This window comes from Vanellus vanellus (assembly GCF_965231255.1).
Source record: "Vanellus vanellus genome assembly, chromosome: 18".
NCBI lineage: Eukaryota > Metazoa > Chordata > Aves > Charadriiformes > Charadriidae > Vanellus > Vanellus vanellus.
Genome location: NC_138923.1, coordinates 2950324 through 2967489, shown reverse-complemented (window position 1 = coordinate 2967489; position 17166 = coordinate 2950324). Strand labels below are relative to the sequence as shown.

Sequence of the window (17166 nt, the reverse complement as noted above, 5' to 3'; positions counted from 1 at the left end):
CATTTGTACTGCCATCCTTGAGAGAGAGTTCTTCCAAAAAAGTCAGTTTGAATGCTCTCACCCTATTTCAGAGCCAATACCCTGTCCCTGACAGCCTCCAACTGCCAGAAGCTTCCACGCATGTGGCTGGTACCTGTCACCCCTGCCAAAGCAGCACGCTCAGGAGGTATAAACCATATATATATACATATATATATATATGACATAAAGATATGAAGCCACTTCCACCATCCTTCCCTCCATCAGTTACCTTCACCTACATTCTGGTTCCACAACAGGAGCAATAGCAACAAACAGGACACGGCACCACCAAATGAAGTTAAGATGACGGAGGATTTACATCCGCCACCTGAGGATGCGGCTCCATCCTTAGAGCGGCTGCACCTCCCCAGCCGGGCAGGCGGCCTTGCCGGCGAGTGGGGTGTGAGGAAGGCACTTTTGGCGGCAATGACAACGGGAGGCACGTGACTACTTTGCGCGGGCGCTCTGCAGCCTCTGGAGTTGCCCCGTGATGGTGCGTTTGTACGCAGCCTGACGCACACTAGAAGGTAAGGCTGGCGAGCGCTGCGGCGTGGCTGGAGGACTCCGGGCCAGTTTGGGTCTGGCTGCTAATTGGTAAAGGTGTGCAATATCCTTTTCACTGGAGACACTTTGGGTTCTGTCTCTTACCTCCTTTCCCTGTGGGTATCCGAGGAGCTCTGAAGGTCTCTCCCTTTCCTTCCAGTCAGAGCTCCACAGCTCCATCTGGACCTTACCCATAGGGGAAGAGGCTGGATTAACACAAGCAGGGCTATAACATCCCCAAACTATTCCATCCGAACGTGGACTAGTCCCTCAGGATCAGTATCTTCCAAGATCTTCAGACCTGGTAGCGACTTCTTCCCCACCACCAGCCAAGACCACCTCCGTCAGGGCAAATTCCTCATTGTTGTAAGCCACGAAGTACCCGGGATGGCTTTGGAAAGCTGTGGCTCCCCTGACACCGCTGGCAGCAGGGCACGCAAGCGCAGACGGGGAGAAGCACGCTCCCAGCCGCGCCGATAACCTTAGCAACGCGTTCGAAGGATGGATTACTTCTCCTTCGGCAACCTAACGATTTCTCAGCTCCTCAGCTTTCACAACCTGTTTAGAAGCTTCCTGGGCTGTATCAGACCAGCCCCCGTGTGGCTGTTCTCGGGGGGTTCGCACACATCCGAGGGAGCCGCGGGGCGTTCGTTTGTCCGGCCGGGCAGAGCCTGGGAAACTTGGCTTGGCCCGGGCCCCTTGCTGGGGAGGGAATTTCATCCCCAGCCGAAAGCTGCTTAGGCTGTTATTTTGATCCCTATCGCTGTACAGAAACCTTCTCTTCGCTCAACAACAGCCCGACGTGCCGCTAAAGAAATTCAAGCGCGGGCGGCAGCGGGCTGCAGGCTCACCGAGGCAGTAAGCTCCACGCACGGACGGGGCCAGAGCCCACTTTGGCTCGGCGCTCTGTAATGCTGCGCAGTGCCGAGGGCTGGGAATATTTTTCATTGCCAGTGCAATCCTCACTTCAGAGGGGGTGCCTCCCTCCTCGCTGGCCGGGGGGGGAAGGCGTGCGGTAGGAGCATCGCTGCTCATGGGCAGGTTTTCGGTGGTGTAACTGGGAGCAGGGACCCGCCGGGAGTCATCCGACGAGGCGATAGGCAGAGTGCTCCTTGTGAGTCCTGACTCCTACGCTCCTATGCGCTACCCAAAACCAAGCCCAGACTGGCGAATGAAGACTTGGTGCCCCTTTCCATCACTGGGTGAGCTCCCCCTCCTTAGAGAAATCTCCAACACAGTCTCCCAGAGGTATGAACGGAGCTGCCTTAGGCATTTTGGAGCCCCGATACAGGACAGACTCCAGCCCTGGTACCCTCTGCCAGCCAAGAAGAAAGTGTCCCCCCGAGGGGGAATGCGTGCCAGTGCTGACAGAGGGCACAGGGCACTGGTCCAGCACAAAATATCTGCTTCTGAAGTGAGCTGACATTCAGAGGAGCCCAGACCTCCTTATTTGTCTTATTACACATCTTCGGGACAAGAGACTCATGTAACAACCTACCCCGTCTCCTAAAGTCTGAGACAAACCATTGTAGTCTCAAAGAGCTTTCTTAAAGCATGCCCAGAGGTTATCTTCCCTGTCCGACAAGCCTCAGAGATAGGGAAATCAAAGCCAAGACTCTCCTCCCTTTATAATTCAATGACAGTATCAAATGCTGGCAACGCCACAACAATTTTTTTTTTTTTTTTTCTGCTCGTTCATGTCCAATGAAACAGGATTTTAATTCAGACTTCTGCCCTCAGCACACAAAAAGTTACAACAAAGTTATTAGATCCACGTGAGCCCACGGTTACCACGTACAGAGTCCCCCTGAAACGCAGTTCAGTGGGAGAGGGAGTTAAGGGATGGAGAGAGGGAGAAAGAAGATGCACGGCAGTGAAGAACAAGCAGATGAGAAATGATTCCTCCCAGGAGAGCTCTATCCTCACAAAAACCAGCGCCAAAAAACCCAACATTTTGGGACTGAGACGTCCCAGGTGCCCCCAACTGACTTTCTAGAACAAATTGTCCAAGGGAACCCAGGCCATGTCACAGCTATAGGCAGCAGCGCTGTGTGTAATTTTAACGGAGGGCAAAGGATGCAGAGGGATATTTTCCAAGGGAACGCACACTTGCGGGAAGCTCGGCTGAGCAAAACTCAGGTGCCAGTGCTGAGTAGGAATGCTGCAAGCGGTCATCTGGAAGAGTCTCCCCAGACCACGTCCCTTCGGCCACCTGGAAGAGTCTCTCCCCAGACCACGTCCCTTCCCCTCCTCCCCACGCTACCCTCAGCGCTGCCCGGTCTACCGCGTTTTTTCCATCCCAATACGCAAACTGGTGAAACAGGTCAACCCAGACACCTTTAGGTCTCCCTGTCTAGGGATGCATCTCCCCATCCGTCCCCGGGGCCGGCTGCTGGCAGCCAGTTGAGGAGCACTTGCACTGCAAGGTGGGCTGCAAGTTGCACCTCCTGGGGTAGAGCAGCTGCCCATTTCTTAGCCAAAAATAGCCATAAAAAAGGACACAAGTGCCTTATAACCTGCCACAGCTACGTCCAACAGGTCTCAGCTACAAGCCACCCTAGATCCCTCCCGACATCAGTGAAAAACGCTTTCTTGGAAGCCCCTGACTTGAGAAAAGATATTGCTTAAGTGGATACACCACGTTTCTGCGAGAGTTCCTGCTGAAGGCGAAGGAGTTGGGAAAAAGGAATTGATTCACCTTTGATTCCAAATAGCTTTTGCCACCACACCCTGGGGGGGAGGCAAGGGAGCAGGCAGGAGGGTGAGAGATGCTCACACCGTGTCCCCGCGCCGCTGCGGACACCCGGAGCGGCCGAGGAGGCAGCCAGGTATTGGCACCACCGCCCCGGGGGAGACACTCGGCACCTGAACCTTCCCCGCACATCGCCTGCTGCCTTTTCCCAGCGCCAGGAACGCCGCCGGAACTGCTAACAAACAGAAATCTTCATTTCCCCCCCTCCCTGTATTATAAAACAGCCTTAACGTAAAAATATTTCCTTCCAACGTGTGGGGAGCGAGAAATTTCAAGCCTTTCAAAGCTACTTTCTAATTTTACTTATGTTTTAATTCATTTACCTTTCTATAGGGCCCGTTTAAAAGGAACTGGAATTCAATTGAAATTGGTAGAATTTCTCAAATATTTTGATTGCCGCAAAATTGCTCTTTGAAAAAATTAATCAAGAACTTTTGATTGTCATCCCTCACCAGGACAGAAGAGAAAAAGCTCCATGTTTTTCATACCAACATGGGCAACAACATGTTGTTTTTTTTTTTTAAAAAAACCAAACAAACTGAACCAGTTGTTTATCCTGTACACAGTTTAAAGACAAATAAACATCTCCCCTCTTTTTTGCTGTTTCTTCTGGCTGCAGCTGCACTTCAAGGCCACATCTTACCAGTTCCTCATACTTTGGAATACGATGCAAAAATGGCATTAAAAGACAAATCTCTTTTGGATCATGTTCCTTCTTTCTAGTCCCCAGAAGGAAAACACAGGAGCCTGCTGATGCCGATGGCAGGGGACCTGCCGCTCCCCCGCACTGGTACAAAACTTGCGGCATTTGGGGTGCCAGCCCCAAACGAGGGGTGTTCAGGTGAATTAATAAGTGGGGAGCAATGGGGGGAAAAAAGAAAAAAAAAAAAAAGAAAAAAAAGCTAAAAATCCCTTCCAGCTGCCCAGACCTGGCAGGAAAGGGCTTCCCTGCTCCCGGGGCTGCTCCTCTTCCTCCCTTCGCTTCCAATTTCCTCCAAAAGCATCCCAGGGAGCGCGGCCGGCAGCAGATGGAGTCCCCGCTCCTGTTTCCCAGCCGCGCTTGGGGAACCCTCCTCAGCCCTTGATTTTAATTAGGCGGTTTCGGAGGCGTCCCCCTGCGGAGCCGGCGAGGGCGAGGAGAGCTCGTTAATGTTTCTGCAGGCAAAGGCCCCAGAGGCAGGAGCTGCAATATGGTCTCTGGAGCCTCCTAATTAACTCGGGTGCAGATAACGAGGTGGTAAGTGCTTCCAGGCGGGGTTAGGGAGGCAATGCTTTGTGCTCCGCTTACTGGTGGGGTCAGGAGGGGTGCAGACACCCCTCAGCTTCTACTGGTGATTTAATTGCAAATAAGCCAAGACATCGCTAAGGAGAACCCAAACCTTTGCGTCAAGCAGAGTTGGCGGAATTTGCGCCTTTTCAGCATTTGGTTTCTGCAGATCTTCCGCTTGGAAACTGCTCGGACAATGTCCGAACGGGCAGGGAACGCGTTAGAGAAAAGGGGCAAAACGCATCCTGGTGCCAAAAGCCCCGAGGTCTGCTGCTGCCTCCCGGCCTGGCCCAGAAAGGGAAAACACTGAACAGAAATATCCGCGCCGTAAATCTTATTCCCCGGCACATTTGTCCAAACGTTGGCAGGAGGCGGAGCACGCTGTGCCAGGCCAGCTAGCCGGCACCCCGACGGATTTGAATTATTAAGAGCACCCCACCAGCAGCTCCCGAGCAGCCTCTGGGGCACAAACTGCTCTGGGAACAATCCCCAAACGTGAATAAATTGGGAACAGTGGAGCTCTGCTTGTGGGAAACAAGGCTGAGTTTGGTGAATAAATTATTTTGCTATGAATAATTCACCCCGACCTAGTTGTAATTATTCTACTCCCATTTAACTCTTCTCTTGACTTCAGAGAAGATGACCGTGGCCTTCCTCCTTCCCACGGCCAGCAGAGGAGCGAGGTCCGTGTCCCGAAAGGTGGGCTCTGTCCCTGGCACACAACCAGACCCGCTACGGGGAGTGGGCATCGTACCTTCTTAGGGGCAACCCCGCTCCTTGTCCAGCAAAAGCACTGTGTGATGCCAGCTCTGCGCAGAGGAGGTTGGGCAGCCGGCAAGCGGACCGCTCCAGCCCTCCTTTAGCCCTCAGGGACCTAATCCAGATTTTAAAATCCACGTGGCAGTGATGGGCAAGGTGAGGCTCAGCCCCAGCGCAGCTGAGGAGTCGGCTCAGCTCCCAGGTCAACCCCCATCACCTATCCAGCAGCCCTGGCCACGTCAGGAGGACCAGAGCCCTTCTAATCCCTTGAATCGGGTGTGCAAAGCCGTGCTTGCCAGCACCGACAGAACCACAAAGCAAAGTCAAGAGCCTCCTCCGGCTGCCAGCATCGCCCCGCAGACCTGGTGCGGGGCTTCACCTGGAGCTAAACCTGGGCAGAGGTGGAGACGTGCCTGCTGTCTTCTCCTGGCCCCAGAGAGGGAGGTGAAAAGATGACTCTGAAGAGCAGTGGGGAAAGGCATGGGTTATCGCCTCTCCTAGTGTCACACCGCTCCTGGGAATCACACCCCCAGGCTGTCAGATAAACCCTCCTCCAGCTGCAAGACACCTTGATGGCATCGTAGAGCCGAAGAGAGATTGAGCCGCCCCATGGGCATTTCCTTCTCCCCTTTTCTCTAAAGACACACACAAAGAGCTGTGGTGCAAAGGATGGACCAACTCCTCTGGCTGCCGCTCTGCCCTTATTGCTGCTCCCGAATCACATACAAAACCCCGGCCCCCTTCGCTATAAACAAGCTGATTCTATCTAAGAGGCCTCAAAACCTCAATACGGACTGTGGACAGAGCGAAAACCCACCATCCTCAACTGAAAGCGGACTGGCGACCGAATCTCAAGACACCTGAGAGAAGCCAAAGTGGTTTTCTTCCCTCTTTTCATCCGACCGGGTAGAAGAGTTTTTTAAATTAATTTGCTTCTGCCTTTCCCCACCTCTCCACCCCCAGTGTGGGATAGAGCTCTCCCGGAGCGCGAGCGGCGCGGCCGGAGGACCCTGGGCATGCCCCGAGCTGCAAGCCACGCGTGCCACACGGCCGGGGCTGGTCACAGTGACCAGGGAGACCGGTTGAGAAAGGGGGAACCAGCAACCAGCGGAAAGGAAGGACGGAAGAGGGGAAAATCCAAACGAAACGACAGCGCACACGTACTGAGAAGGTAACACAAAGACAGGGGAAAACACACAAACCCACTGCAAACAGAGAGGACTGGGAAAATATAGATATGGAAAGAAAAAGGGTGGAGGTGGTGGGGCAAAAGAGCTTTTGCCGGACAGAAGAGTCGGGTTTTTAAAACATCATGTGGTTCAGAGGGAGAGAGCAGAAGTGGTGCAGAGGCAAAGCCCCGGCTGCTGTCGGCACCGCCTGCGCTACGCCTGCGGGACAGGGGGCTCGCTGTCCCGCCGCAGGCTGGCCCCGCTCGGAGGCGTGCGTGCCTGGGTGGGCTCACCCGCCTCCCCAGGTCTTCCACCAACTGTGGGAGGACCTCAAGGGTGACCCTGGCTGGAGATGGGGGGGGGCACCCGGCAGGCGTAGGGCAGGGGGATGCTGTACCCACACACAGCCGTCGCCTGGGGGAAGATGCTCAGCGCCAATCTGTCTCCGTGGACGCGTCGTTCCTAACGCTGCACGTAGAAGGGGAGGAGGGAGGGAGCGAAAAGTGGTGCTGCCTCCCCGTGAAGGCTTAGTTTTATCAGCAGCCATAGCGGGGAGTGGGGGTCGGCCCAAGGTGCAGTCTTACACCATGGGAAAAATTCAGATCCGGTCTTAAATCCTTATTTCTGTAGTTTGGAGTCCTTTGATAACACGCAAAGTGAATCTGATCGCCTCCAAACTCAGAGAAATTTGATGCTCAAGACTTGATTTGAGCTGTTTGACTTGAAGCCATCTCTACTTATGGTTCAGTGATACACAGACGCCCTTTAGAGGTTTCTTAGATGGGTAAAAGTTAAAGACAACTTTAAAAAAAATCAGGAGTCTGTATTTTAAAAAGAAACCATTCATACGCACCTAAGTTCTGTGGACTTGTTCTGTAAAGACAAATTAAACTAGCTACCAGCTAACTCGCAGGGAAAAGGCAGCGTAGGGAAGGCACATCTGCAGTGCCTCTGCCCGGACAAAGTCTGCCCCGACAGTTGAGCACCACCACAGAGAGATGCCACACTATGAAAACCACCCAAAAGGCTCGTTTAAAATGCCTATTTTAACAGATGGTGGTTTTATCCCCTTTTATTTTCTTCCTTTTTTTTATCTGTACAAGATCGGGGAGGGGGGGAAGGGGGGGCTCTATGCTTCTAGCACACGTGCGTGACCCCGGAGCAGATGAGGTTGCCCAGCTGTGAACACCTACCGCCGGGCTTTCAGCAGGACTTGGGATCAATGCAAACTCACAGGTGCTAAAAGGAGACATTGATCACTTTAAAAGCATTGGAGTTCTGTGTATAACTCCTTCCTCCATAGACATCTACTCATCTACCCCATCCAGCCGAGACCTGGGAGCTGGCACTGGGACACAGCCGGGTTTCTGATGCATAATTATGCTGCGGTGGGTATGAATTGCTCGTGATAGAGATGCTCTTTTAGAGCAGCTACCAAAGTGGCCAGGAACAAATCCAAAGGAATATAAAAAACAAGAAAAACAAACACGCCCCCCCCCATCTAACTAACTAGATTTAAAGTTATGTTTAATTTTCTTTTTATTTTAAATCCTAACATGCCCAGGAAGGATCTCATAGGAAGTCGCATCTGAGCTGCTTCTTGCTGCTAAGCGCCCTGGGAAAAGGCAGGTTTGGGTTTAGCTTGAGCCTCTTGGCAAAATCTCGCTTTGATACGGCCCCAGGGAAAAAAAAAAAACAAAAACAACCAAAAAACGAGCGCTATGGGAGGGGATGTTGTGATCCAGATCCGCTGCACCGAGCGTGGCGGGGTGCGGGAATCGGGCTTGGGGGTGGCTGAAATGAGGTCAACGGCAAAAAAAAAAACCCACCCCAACCTGTTGAGTTTGATGGACGCTGAATTACACCAGCGCTAAATGCTTATGCCAAACCTCTCCCTCCAAAACCGTGAGGTTCAAAAACGCAAATTCCCAGGTGCCGTGCGAGCTGTTCCCCGGAGGAGTCGGAGTCTCCTTCACGCTTTCAACTCTCCGTCTATCCGAGTCCCGCTGCGTTCCCCCAGGCAGCGCCGGCAAGGCAGCAGCTAGCCGTGGTTCGGGTAGAATGCTTTTCTCGTGGTTCAATTTAAAAGTTTTTTCAGAATAAAACGATAAGTTGGGAGTGATTTCTTTATCTTACTGTCTTAAATGTTTTCTGTTAAAATAATTTCTTTCAGGAGGGTATTTAAGGAGCCCTTCTGGTGCCGCCTCTGTTTAATAGCTTGCTCACTCCTACAGCACTGCCTACTCTAATTACTCCAATCTAATTAAGAAGGGGAAAAACCAGCATACTACTGAAGGGCTAGTGAGGATGGATAGTCAAAGAGCTCTAAGAAGATAAATGGGGATCATATTGGTGGGGTAATTTGCTCATTTGCACCCTCCCTCCCCAAATTAGCCTAGATGGAAGCAGAATGAGAGAGGAGAGAGAGAGAAACACTGAGAGAGAGAGAGTGCGGAGACACAGTTGGAAAGACAAACTGATGTGCCATAGTTTCAAAGACCAAAAAAAAAAAAAAATTACAAAAAAGTAAAAAAAAAAAAAAAAAAGCAGAAGATCCAAAATCCAGTCTGCTTGGAAAGCAGAGAAAGCACCAGAAAAGTCCAGGAGAACAACACTAATGTCACAGAAAAGCGGCACCCGCTTCAGCCACGGCACAAAAAAAAAAAAAAAAAAAAAAAAAAAATAAAAAAGCTGGTGGTTTGGCAGGAGTTTCTAGGGGGGGGTTGGTCTACCTTATAGGCAACGCGAGCAGGACATTTCTTTCCAAGGCCTAGAGGTGGGGACATGTGTCTCAGCATCTCATACATGTCTGTGTAACTGATGCGCCCGCTTGGAGTCAAAGGGAGGGAGGCAAAAGCAAAGAGGACACAGAAATCAAACCAGACCGGGTGGAGATGGGGGGGGAAAGGAGGAAGGGGATGGGTGGAGGGGGGGGGGGAAGGCAACACAATGGAGCAAATGAAAAGGAGGGGAGAGAAGGGAAAGCAGACAAGAAAACAGAGATCCGGTTAATCAGATTTCTCAGGAAAACAAAACCAAAGTAAAGAGGTGGGTAAATCGAAAGGTTTCTCCGCTTCCGTTGCTGCGTTTCAACGGCCAACATCTCCTCCGCGCTGCAGGGACGGCCCGCGGCCAGAGCGCGCGGGTCCCCGCGGGGAATGGTTGATGTCTCCGCTCGGGGTGGAGAGGGAGAGGGGAGGGCGCGGGTTTGGCCGGCTCTTGGCGGGGGCGGAGGGATGCTGCCCCCTCCCACCCCCCCAGACCCGTCGGACAAGGGGCTGTATTGACCATGCCAGGGAGCGCTGGTAGGCAGAGTTATGGGACAGGGAGAGACGGGGCTTGGAGAAAATATTCAGCCGTCCTTCAGGGAACAAAGAGTTTGGTTTTCAGGTTGGCCTGGGGGCTACGAGAGAAGCAAAAAGCCAGTCCTGGTGTGTTTGCTTGGGGGGGACAGATCGGGGACTGCTCTGACTCCAAGCCAAGGGGGGCAGCTCTGCAGAACCTCAGCCGTTCTGGATTCCTCCTCCAGCCTGGATTCAGGTTTGGCGCAACCAGAGCCCAGCACTCCGTCTGCGGGAAGGTGGTGGAAAGGGGACCTCTTTCTCCCTTAAATTTGACGGGGCCCCTCTTTTCTCAAGGCAACGTCAAGTGGTTGTCTCTACCACCGAGGACAGCCGGCTGTCCCGCCTGTTAGAGGGAACTGGGAATCGCCGAGATTCGGGAGAAGGCGCCTAGCCCAGCCCATTACTGATGGCAGCCACTTTCAGCGCAGGTCGGTGGTAAATAAAATCCTGCCCTGAAAAGCAAAGGATGCAGAAACAGCACAGAATTCTCCTCCTTCGCCTTTTTCTGACTACTGAAACCGGGACCATGACTACGACAATCTCATTTTTGTTTTCCCAGCGAGCTGCCGGCTTATTATATTGTGCAAACCTGCACTGCCTGTCACCTGAGGAGACCTAAGGATATTGCAGCGTGCTATTAATTAATGTTTAACCCCTGGAAAAGCAGGACAGTATTATCATCTCCGCTATACTGGGAGGGAAACCAAGACCTAAGCACCCACATGAAACCCCTTTCTCGGCCGCGCTCCAGCCCTGACACAGCTCTCAACTCCTATGTAGAGCATCGCTGCAGGAGGGGGCGGAAGAGAGAACTTACCAAGCCAAAACCATCTATTCCTGTCCTTGGTAACTAAGGCTGTTAAAATACCACCCAGGTTTTATAGCCCGGAGCTAATTTAAAGGCTGCTGAGAGACACTAATTGTAATCACAGCCAATGGCCACCCCCGGCTTGGAGGGACAGGGTCTCACACCTCTCTGCAATGCCTGTTAACTCTTGGTCCTCCATCAGGTGTGGAAAACACCTGGGCTGGAGTGCAAGAGAAAAGCAAGCTCCATACTGGCTGCTTCCACTTCTCTCTCCTTCAACTTCTGCTCTCCCCGCACTGACTGCAAAAAAATCCTTGCCTGTACCTGGGAGCCCACTGAAGTCCAGTGTCATCCTGTGCTGTCTTCTTGGCAAGAAGGAGAAAAGACATGGACTTGTTGGAGCGGGGCCAGAGGAGGCCCCGGAGATGCTGGGAGGGCTGGAGCCCCTCTGCTGGGAGGACAGGCTGGGAGAGTTGGGGGGGTTCAGTCTGGAGAAGAGAAGGCTCTGGAGAGACCTTAGAGCCCCTTCCAGTGCCTAAAGGGGCTCCAGGAGAGCTGGGGAGGGACCTTTTCCAAGGGCATGGAGTGACAGGACGAGGGGGAATGGCTTCAAACTGGAAGAGGGAAGATATTAAGAAGAAATTCTTGACTGTGCGGGCGGTGAGCCCCTGGCGCAGGGTGCCCCGAGAAGCTGTGGCTGCCCCATCCCTGGAGGTGTTCAAGGCTGGGTTGGACGGGGCTGGGAGCAACCTGGGCTGGGGGGAGGTGGCCCTGCCCAGGGCAGGGGGGTGGCACTGGATGATCTTCAAGGTCCCTTCCAACCTCAACCGTTCTATGATTCTAAGATCGGACCTTAATTCCCCACCTCCACTCCCAAGCACACCAGGCTTTTCCTGTGCCATGAGGCAGGAGGTGTCACTGGATGTCCATCATAGCTTACGATCTCAGAGATGTAACTTTGCTGCCAAGGCAATCTCTGGCTGTTGCACTGGAAAAAGCTCATCCCTTCCTCTCTTCCCCATCCCACTCTGCTGCCCAGTTAACCGGTGCCCAGATCAAACGTCTTTCCAGCTCAAGGAAGGGAAGGGTTCAAACGCTGGTCGTTCAACTGGAGTGACAACGCTATGAAGCCCAAACAAAACGGACTCACTATGCCCTAGAAATCTTGGGATGACATTTCCCTCCGATGCACATATATATAGAGAGAAAGAGCTCGGATGCTGTGCTGCTTTTCCCCAACACATCCCACCTAGACCCGGCAGGATGGAAGCTGGGGGGTTCACTGTCTCATAAAGCTGCCTGTCTCCAGCCAGCTGGGGTGTGGGAGGAGACGGGGAAGAGATGCGTCCAGGAAAAAAGGAGGCAGTCAGTCAATCATTCCTTTTTTCAGGCAAGGGGTTAGTTACGTTACGGTTTCTTTTCTGTACCGTTCGCATTTGCACTTCAGGAAGGGGTAAAAAGAAACAAAACCAGAAGGGAAAATGCTGGAGGGAGTCTCCGAAGTTCCAAACCTTGTATGCCACCCTACGAGGGCACTTCTTTCCTAAGCCCAGGGGTGGAGCAATTACACGTAACAAATTGTACATATCCTTATAATGAATCCGGCAACTGGAAAGAAAACATCAGATGTTACGACAGCAAAAACTGAGAGGAATCAGTTTTTCCCCAGGCAAACAGGAGAACGTGGAAGGGCAAAACGTGCTGCAAAGCAAAGTTAGTCTGACAGCAACTGGGTTGCGGGGAAGGAGGCACGTTAAACACAGACCGAGAGAGAGAGAGAGAGAACTTCCAGCTGCTTAACAAAAGCCATATCCTCGGGTTTTCTTCTGTGAAACCTTCAGTTGCTGCATTTGGTTACCTTTATCACTAATATTTCGCTTCCCTGTGCCCGAGCGTCTGCCCGCAGACGGCCCCAACCCACCGCCCGGGTGCTTGCGGCAGCCCGACAAAACCGGAGCCTGCAGCGCACAAATAGCCTAGTTAGTGGATTAATGCTGGGATTCAAATTAGCCGGTTCAAAAGAGCTTGGGAACCTTTACCTTCCACCGTTACCACCTACATAACCCCAGCAGGGCCGTACTCTGCTTCACGGGCAATAAGCAATTTGCTGGAAGTCCAGAAACTGCCATCTCCGGAGCGTCTTGGCCATGGGCACTGGGAAAATCCAGCCTTCGTTACCAGCAGGTGAAATCAGACGCCTCGAGGTAGCTTTATGGTCAGTCTCATTAACTCCCAATGATATTTTCAGCTAATTTAACAACGGGATTAGATTCCTTAATCTTTTGTAAGTACCCAAATCATATACCAAAGGAGCTGTACTGAACTTCAAAATGACCTCTTAAGAAAAATGAGATGATTTGGCTTCGCTGTGTTTATTTTGGTACGTTATATAAAGAAGGCTGGAATATTTTGGAATATCTCCTTCAATATTACTGCTTTTTTGGACGTGAAAAACTAAGGTCTATTCAAAACCTTCACAATCAACTCAAAACTATTAATTTAGCAACAGATCAAATGGAACTGCGTAAGTCTTGGCTGCAGGCCTAACCGTAGTTATAAAAAGTATATTGGTTTAACTGAGTCAAGAAGTTTACCCAAATTTTAGAATGGTTTTGTAAAATCAGCGTGTAGAAAAGAGGTATGAGCAGTTCCCTGAGCTCTCCAAGAGCCCGTGGAAGGCTTGGAAAGCGGCATTGGAAGGACACGGCAGCAAATTCTGATGAATTATAACAAGCAGAGATTCTTTCCCAGGTTGTCGAAATCTATTCGAGTTTTATTTCGTTTCAGCAGCATCCCTTTATCTCAGAGGGCTAAAGAAAAAGCTCTCCCTTGGGAGCGCCTCTGCCTCCTCCCGACCGCTGAAGGCGCCGCCAGTAGCATCTCCCTCTGCTCTTGGGAGCAACTGGTGGCAATGGGATGGCAAGGCCAACATTTCCAGTATCTCTAAGGGGTGTGCACTGGGAAAGGGAGTATAAGAGAGAGAGGCCACTCACTTTACATATCTTGAATAAATTAAAGTGCACAAAAATCTGATTTTCTTTTCTTTCCCAGTTCATCCTTAAATTCAGTGTTTTCGGTCCTTTCCTGAGTGACTCCCAGCCCCGGACCAAACCACTCTGTGCGCCCCGTTTCTCTCGCTCTCTCTTTTTCTGTGAGCCCGAGGCTTCTGCCACCCCCAAACCCAACAGTCTCCCCATACTTACCCCTACTGAGTGCGACACACATCTAGAACATGTTCGCCGCTTTTTTTTTTTTATGTCCTTTTGAATGATTTTCCCCAAAAAAGTTTACAGAAAGTTGGATTTTTTAACAAAACCAAAAGTGATATTGGAAATAGGTATGTAAATATACACACACGTGAAGCCCGTGTTTAAAATATTATCTATATAGCGTAAGTATAACAACACTTGTACTTTTTACCCATGCAGCATCTTTCATCCAGAGTCTTAAGCTACGGAAAGTGGACAAACACTGTAATTCCCTCCTCCTTGGGATAATTAAAGAAGAAACCATGAGAGAGGCGATCAGTTAGTGACAGGTGGAAGTAGGAACCAGCTCACCTGCATCTAAGCATAACATAACTCTGCCTGGAACTCTTCTTTCTTGCAAATTGTGCTATGGTGGTTATTTAACACTCCCCTACCCGTGACCTGTACTGGGAGCTGAAATGCTAAAGGGAGGTGGGCTGACGTGGAAAACAAAAATCGGATCAACGTTTTCTTTTGGATGAGTTTGACCCGCTAGTGGAACAAACAGCTCAATAAAAAATGGGTCCTCTCAAGCCCTGTGTCTTCAGATCAAATCGGGGTGCACTGGCCGGGAGCCCCTATTTAAAAGACAAGTTAATTGGGCTCAGGCCCTGGAGAGCTGTTGCGAAACACCATCTCCAGAGCCCCACAGAGGTTCAGCCCAAACGATCAAAAGATCTGTTCTGGCCCTAAACTGTGAATGGATTTCAGATTGCTTTTAAATTGCGGAAACGTTAGTCCCACTTACGAAAACGTAAGTGATTTCAGTGGAACTATTCGCACATGGAAAACCCAGACCGTGCGCATGTTTTAGGATCGAGCCCCGAGCATCCCGCCTCGGCTGTCCTTCCACTCGCACCCCGGCCCCCGCTCGCTCTGCCAACATCAACAGCTTCACACCAGAGCAAAACGGGAACCGGGTTAGAAAAAAAAAACAGGATTAGGATCTTAAAATATGACATATTCTGTATTAACAGCTCCAGAAATGAAAAGGTTTGGCCCCCGAGTGACTCACAAAACGTAACCTCTGCGCTCAGAGTTACCAGACCAGTCAAATCTTTCTGTAAACTCACTGCTTGTGCTTCTTACGGGGGGGAAAGTTCCTGAACACATAAACATTTAAAAAACATATCTATACTAATTTTTTCCCTTGCAGGTGTGTTACTCCTCCTCCCACGGATGCTCATCAGAGCCAAGAGTAATTTTTAAGGGGAGAACGGGCACTCCCAAGTTTTCAGTCTCATTGAGATCTTCTAACAGTTAGAGCTAGGGCTGGATTTGAAAAAGGGGGGGAAAAAAAAAAAAAAAAAGCTATTTACTGCCTGCCAAATACCCACAAAGGACTTGTCTGTCTTACAGAGCACGTGGTAACGAAAACCTGCTCGGAGATTACAAGCTGCTGGTACGTGCGCAGTATATATGCAGGCTCGTAGCACGGATGGCTTTGAGCTAGTTAAAATCGCGCACAGTTCAGAGAAATGCAGTCATTTTGGAGTAGGTTTACATTTAAAGTTAGCCTAAATCAATTTAACTGAGATTTTAAAGCAGTTTAATTGCATCCTAGCAGGGAGCTCGAGCTGCTGATTATACAAACACTTTCTGCATCTGTCTCTACTGAAGGGAAACAAAACAGAGCGAAAAGACTGGAGGCGGCTTCATTACGGATACGGAGGAGATTCAGTGCAGAGCAACTCGTGGGGAGGAAAACGGATACAAAATTAGTAGGGCTTTAAATAAAAAAAAAAAAAGAAAAAAAAAAAAGAAGCCTCCCAACAAGCAACTTCCCAAGCTGCAGAATATCAAGGAAATTACTGTCTCTCAGAGCATCTAGAAATGGAAATATCCCAGTCACCAGGGCTGTGGGGCAGTAGCTTTCTCCGGGCAGCGGAGAGAAGCAACGTATTAACGTCAGCGTCGCTCTAGAAGCGATCAGCGGTCAGAGCCGTTCCCTCATTTTTAGAAAAAATCCTTAAAATGCTTCAGCCGTGGCTCTTGGGGCTGCCACAGCTCCGCGGCCGCAGTGCTTAAGCCCACGTGTGCGGCTTTCCCTGGGAGCGTCTTTGAATGAGAGAAACAAAGAGAGAAAACCATAAACCCAAACACCTCACCGGCTGCCCGCGAGAAAACCATTTCCTCCTTTAACACACTCATATTTCAGGAACATTTTATCAGAGGCTCACTGAGAACCGCAACCCTTCCGACGTCAGGCTTAGTACAGTTTCTTCTGATTATTTCTCACGCCCGACGTTTCACCCACGAGTCCAAAAGCTGAAATATTATTTAGAAGAACAAAATGCCCTTCTACAACCTGATGTCATCAGAAGGCGGCTTCCAAGACCAAAACCGTTGGGTTTGATGAGAAATGTTTGTTTAAAGCATGATGTTTTCAGCACAGCACCCTCGTGCTGTGAACCATCGTGTCACCCCCAACTGCCTCACAGAGAGGTGAACGCCAACGTTGAAGTCTGAGCCTGGAGCGCTCCGATGCAAAGCGGTGGGGTACAGCACCTCCTTTTAAGGGAGAGACGGCACCTTGAAAACTTGATTTTTTATTTTTTTTTGTGGCCTCAGGTCTCCGCACAGGTTTTATGAAACCATTAGGGTGGTTCCCAGCTAGGAGAGAAACGCCGCACCAGCGAGGTATAACGAGGCTTTGCCTCTCAAGTCACCTGAAGTGCTGCCAATGGCAAAAGTTTCGGTGTATTTTTCTCTCCAAACTGGGATGCAGAAACCAAAGGCAATCAAAGCTCCTTTTGGAAATGCTAAACAGCTTTTCTACTTGGCCATTTTGCCAAGACCATTTGAATTTACCCTATTAATTTTTTGGCCGTGCGGAATGGGGGGAGGAGGGTGCGTTTTGCTGTCTTGATTCATTGGTTTATGTCTCTCTCGTGCCTGTTTGGAGGAAATGCCCTTCCAATGACATCAGGTTTGTTCATCTTGTCACAGTGAATTGAAGTCGGAGCATTTACCGCCAATGTTACCTCGAGCTTTGGAGGCATTTTCCTTCTGGAGCTGCACTCACGTTAAAACAGGCTGTGTGTGTGTGTAGGTATGGTATTATACACATCACATGTCCTTTTTCCACATCCAAATATAACAGCGTACGTACCAGGCAGCTGGGTCGTATTCAGCCCAGACACGAACAAACTCATCCAAATGATGGGGCCCAAGGATGGAGGAGTCTCTTGTCAGGTACTCAAAATTGTCCATAATCACAGCCACAAACAGGTTTAACATCTGCAGAGAGGAAAC

At 50.6% G+C, this 17166-nt stretch overlaps 1 protein-coding gene across 1 annotated transcript in view; it reads right to left on the bottom strand.

Moving 5' to 3' along the window:
* The window catches only part of CACNA1B (calcium voltage-gated channel subunit alpha1 B), a gene marked incomplete at both ends in the record, with an annotated part of 308104 nt that overhangs the window by 15104 nt on the left and 275834 nt on the right, over window positions 1-17166 (bottom strand). The window contains 2 exons of the mRNA XM_082492464.1: window positions 12175-12271; window positions 17024-17151. Of these exons, the coding sequence (XP_082348590.1) occupies window positions 12175-12271; window positions 17024-17151 (225 nt within the window). The remainder of the gene's footprint in view (window positions 1-12174; window positions 12272-17023; window positions 17152-17166) is intronic.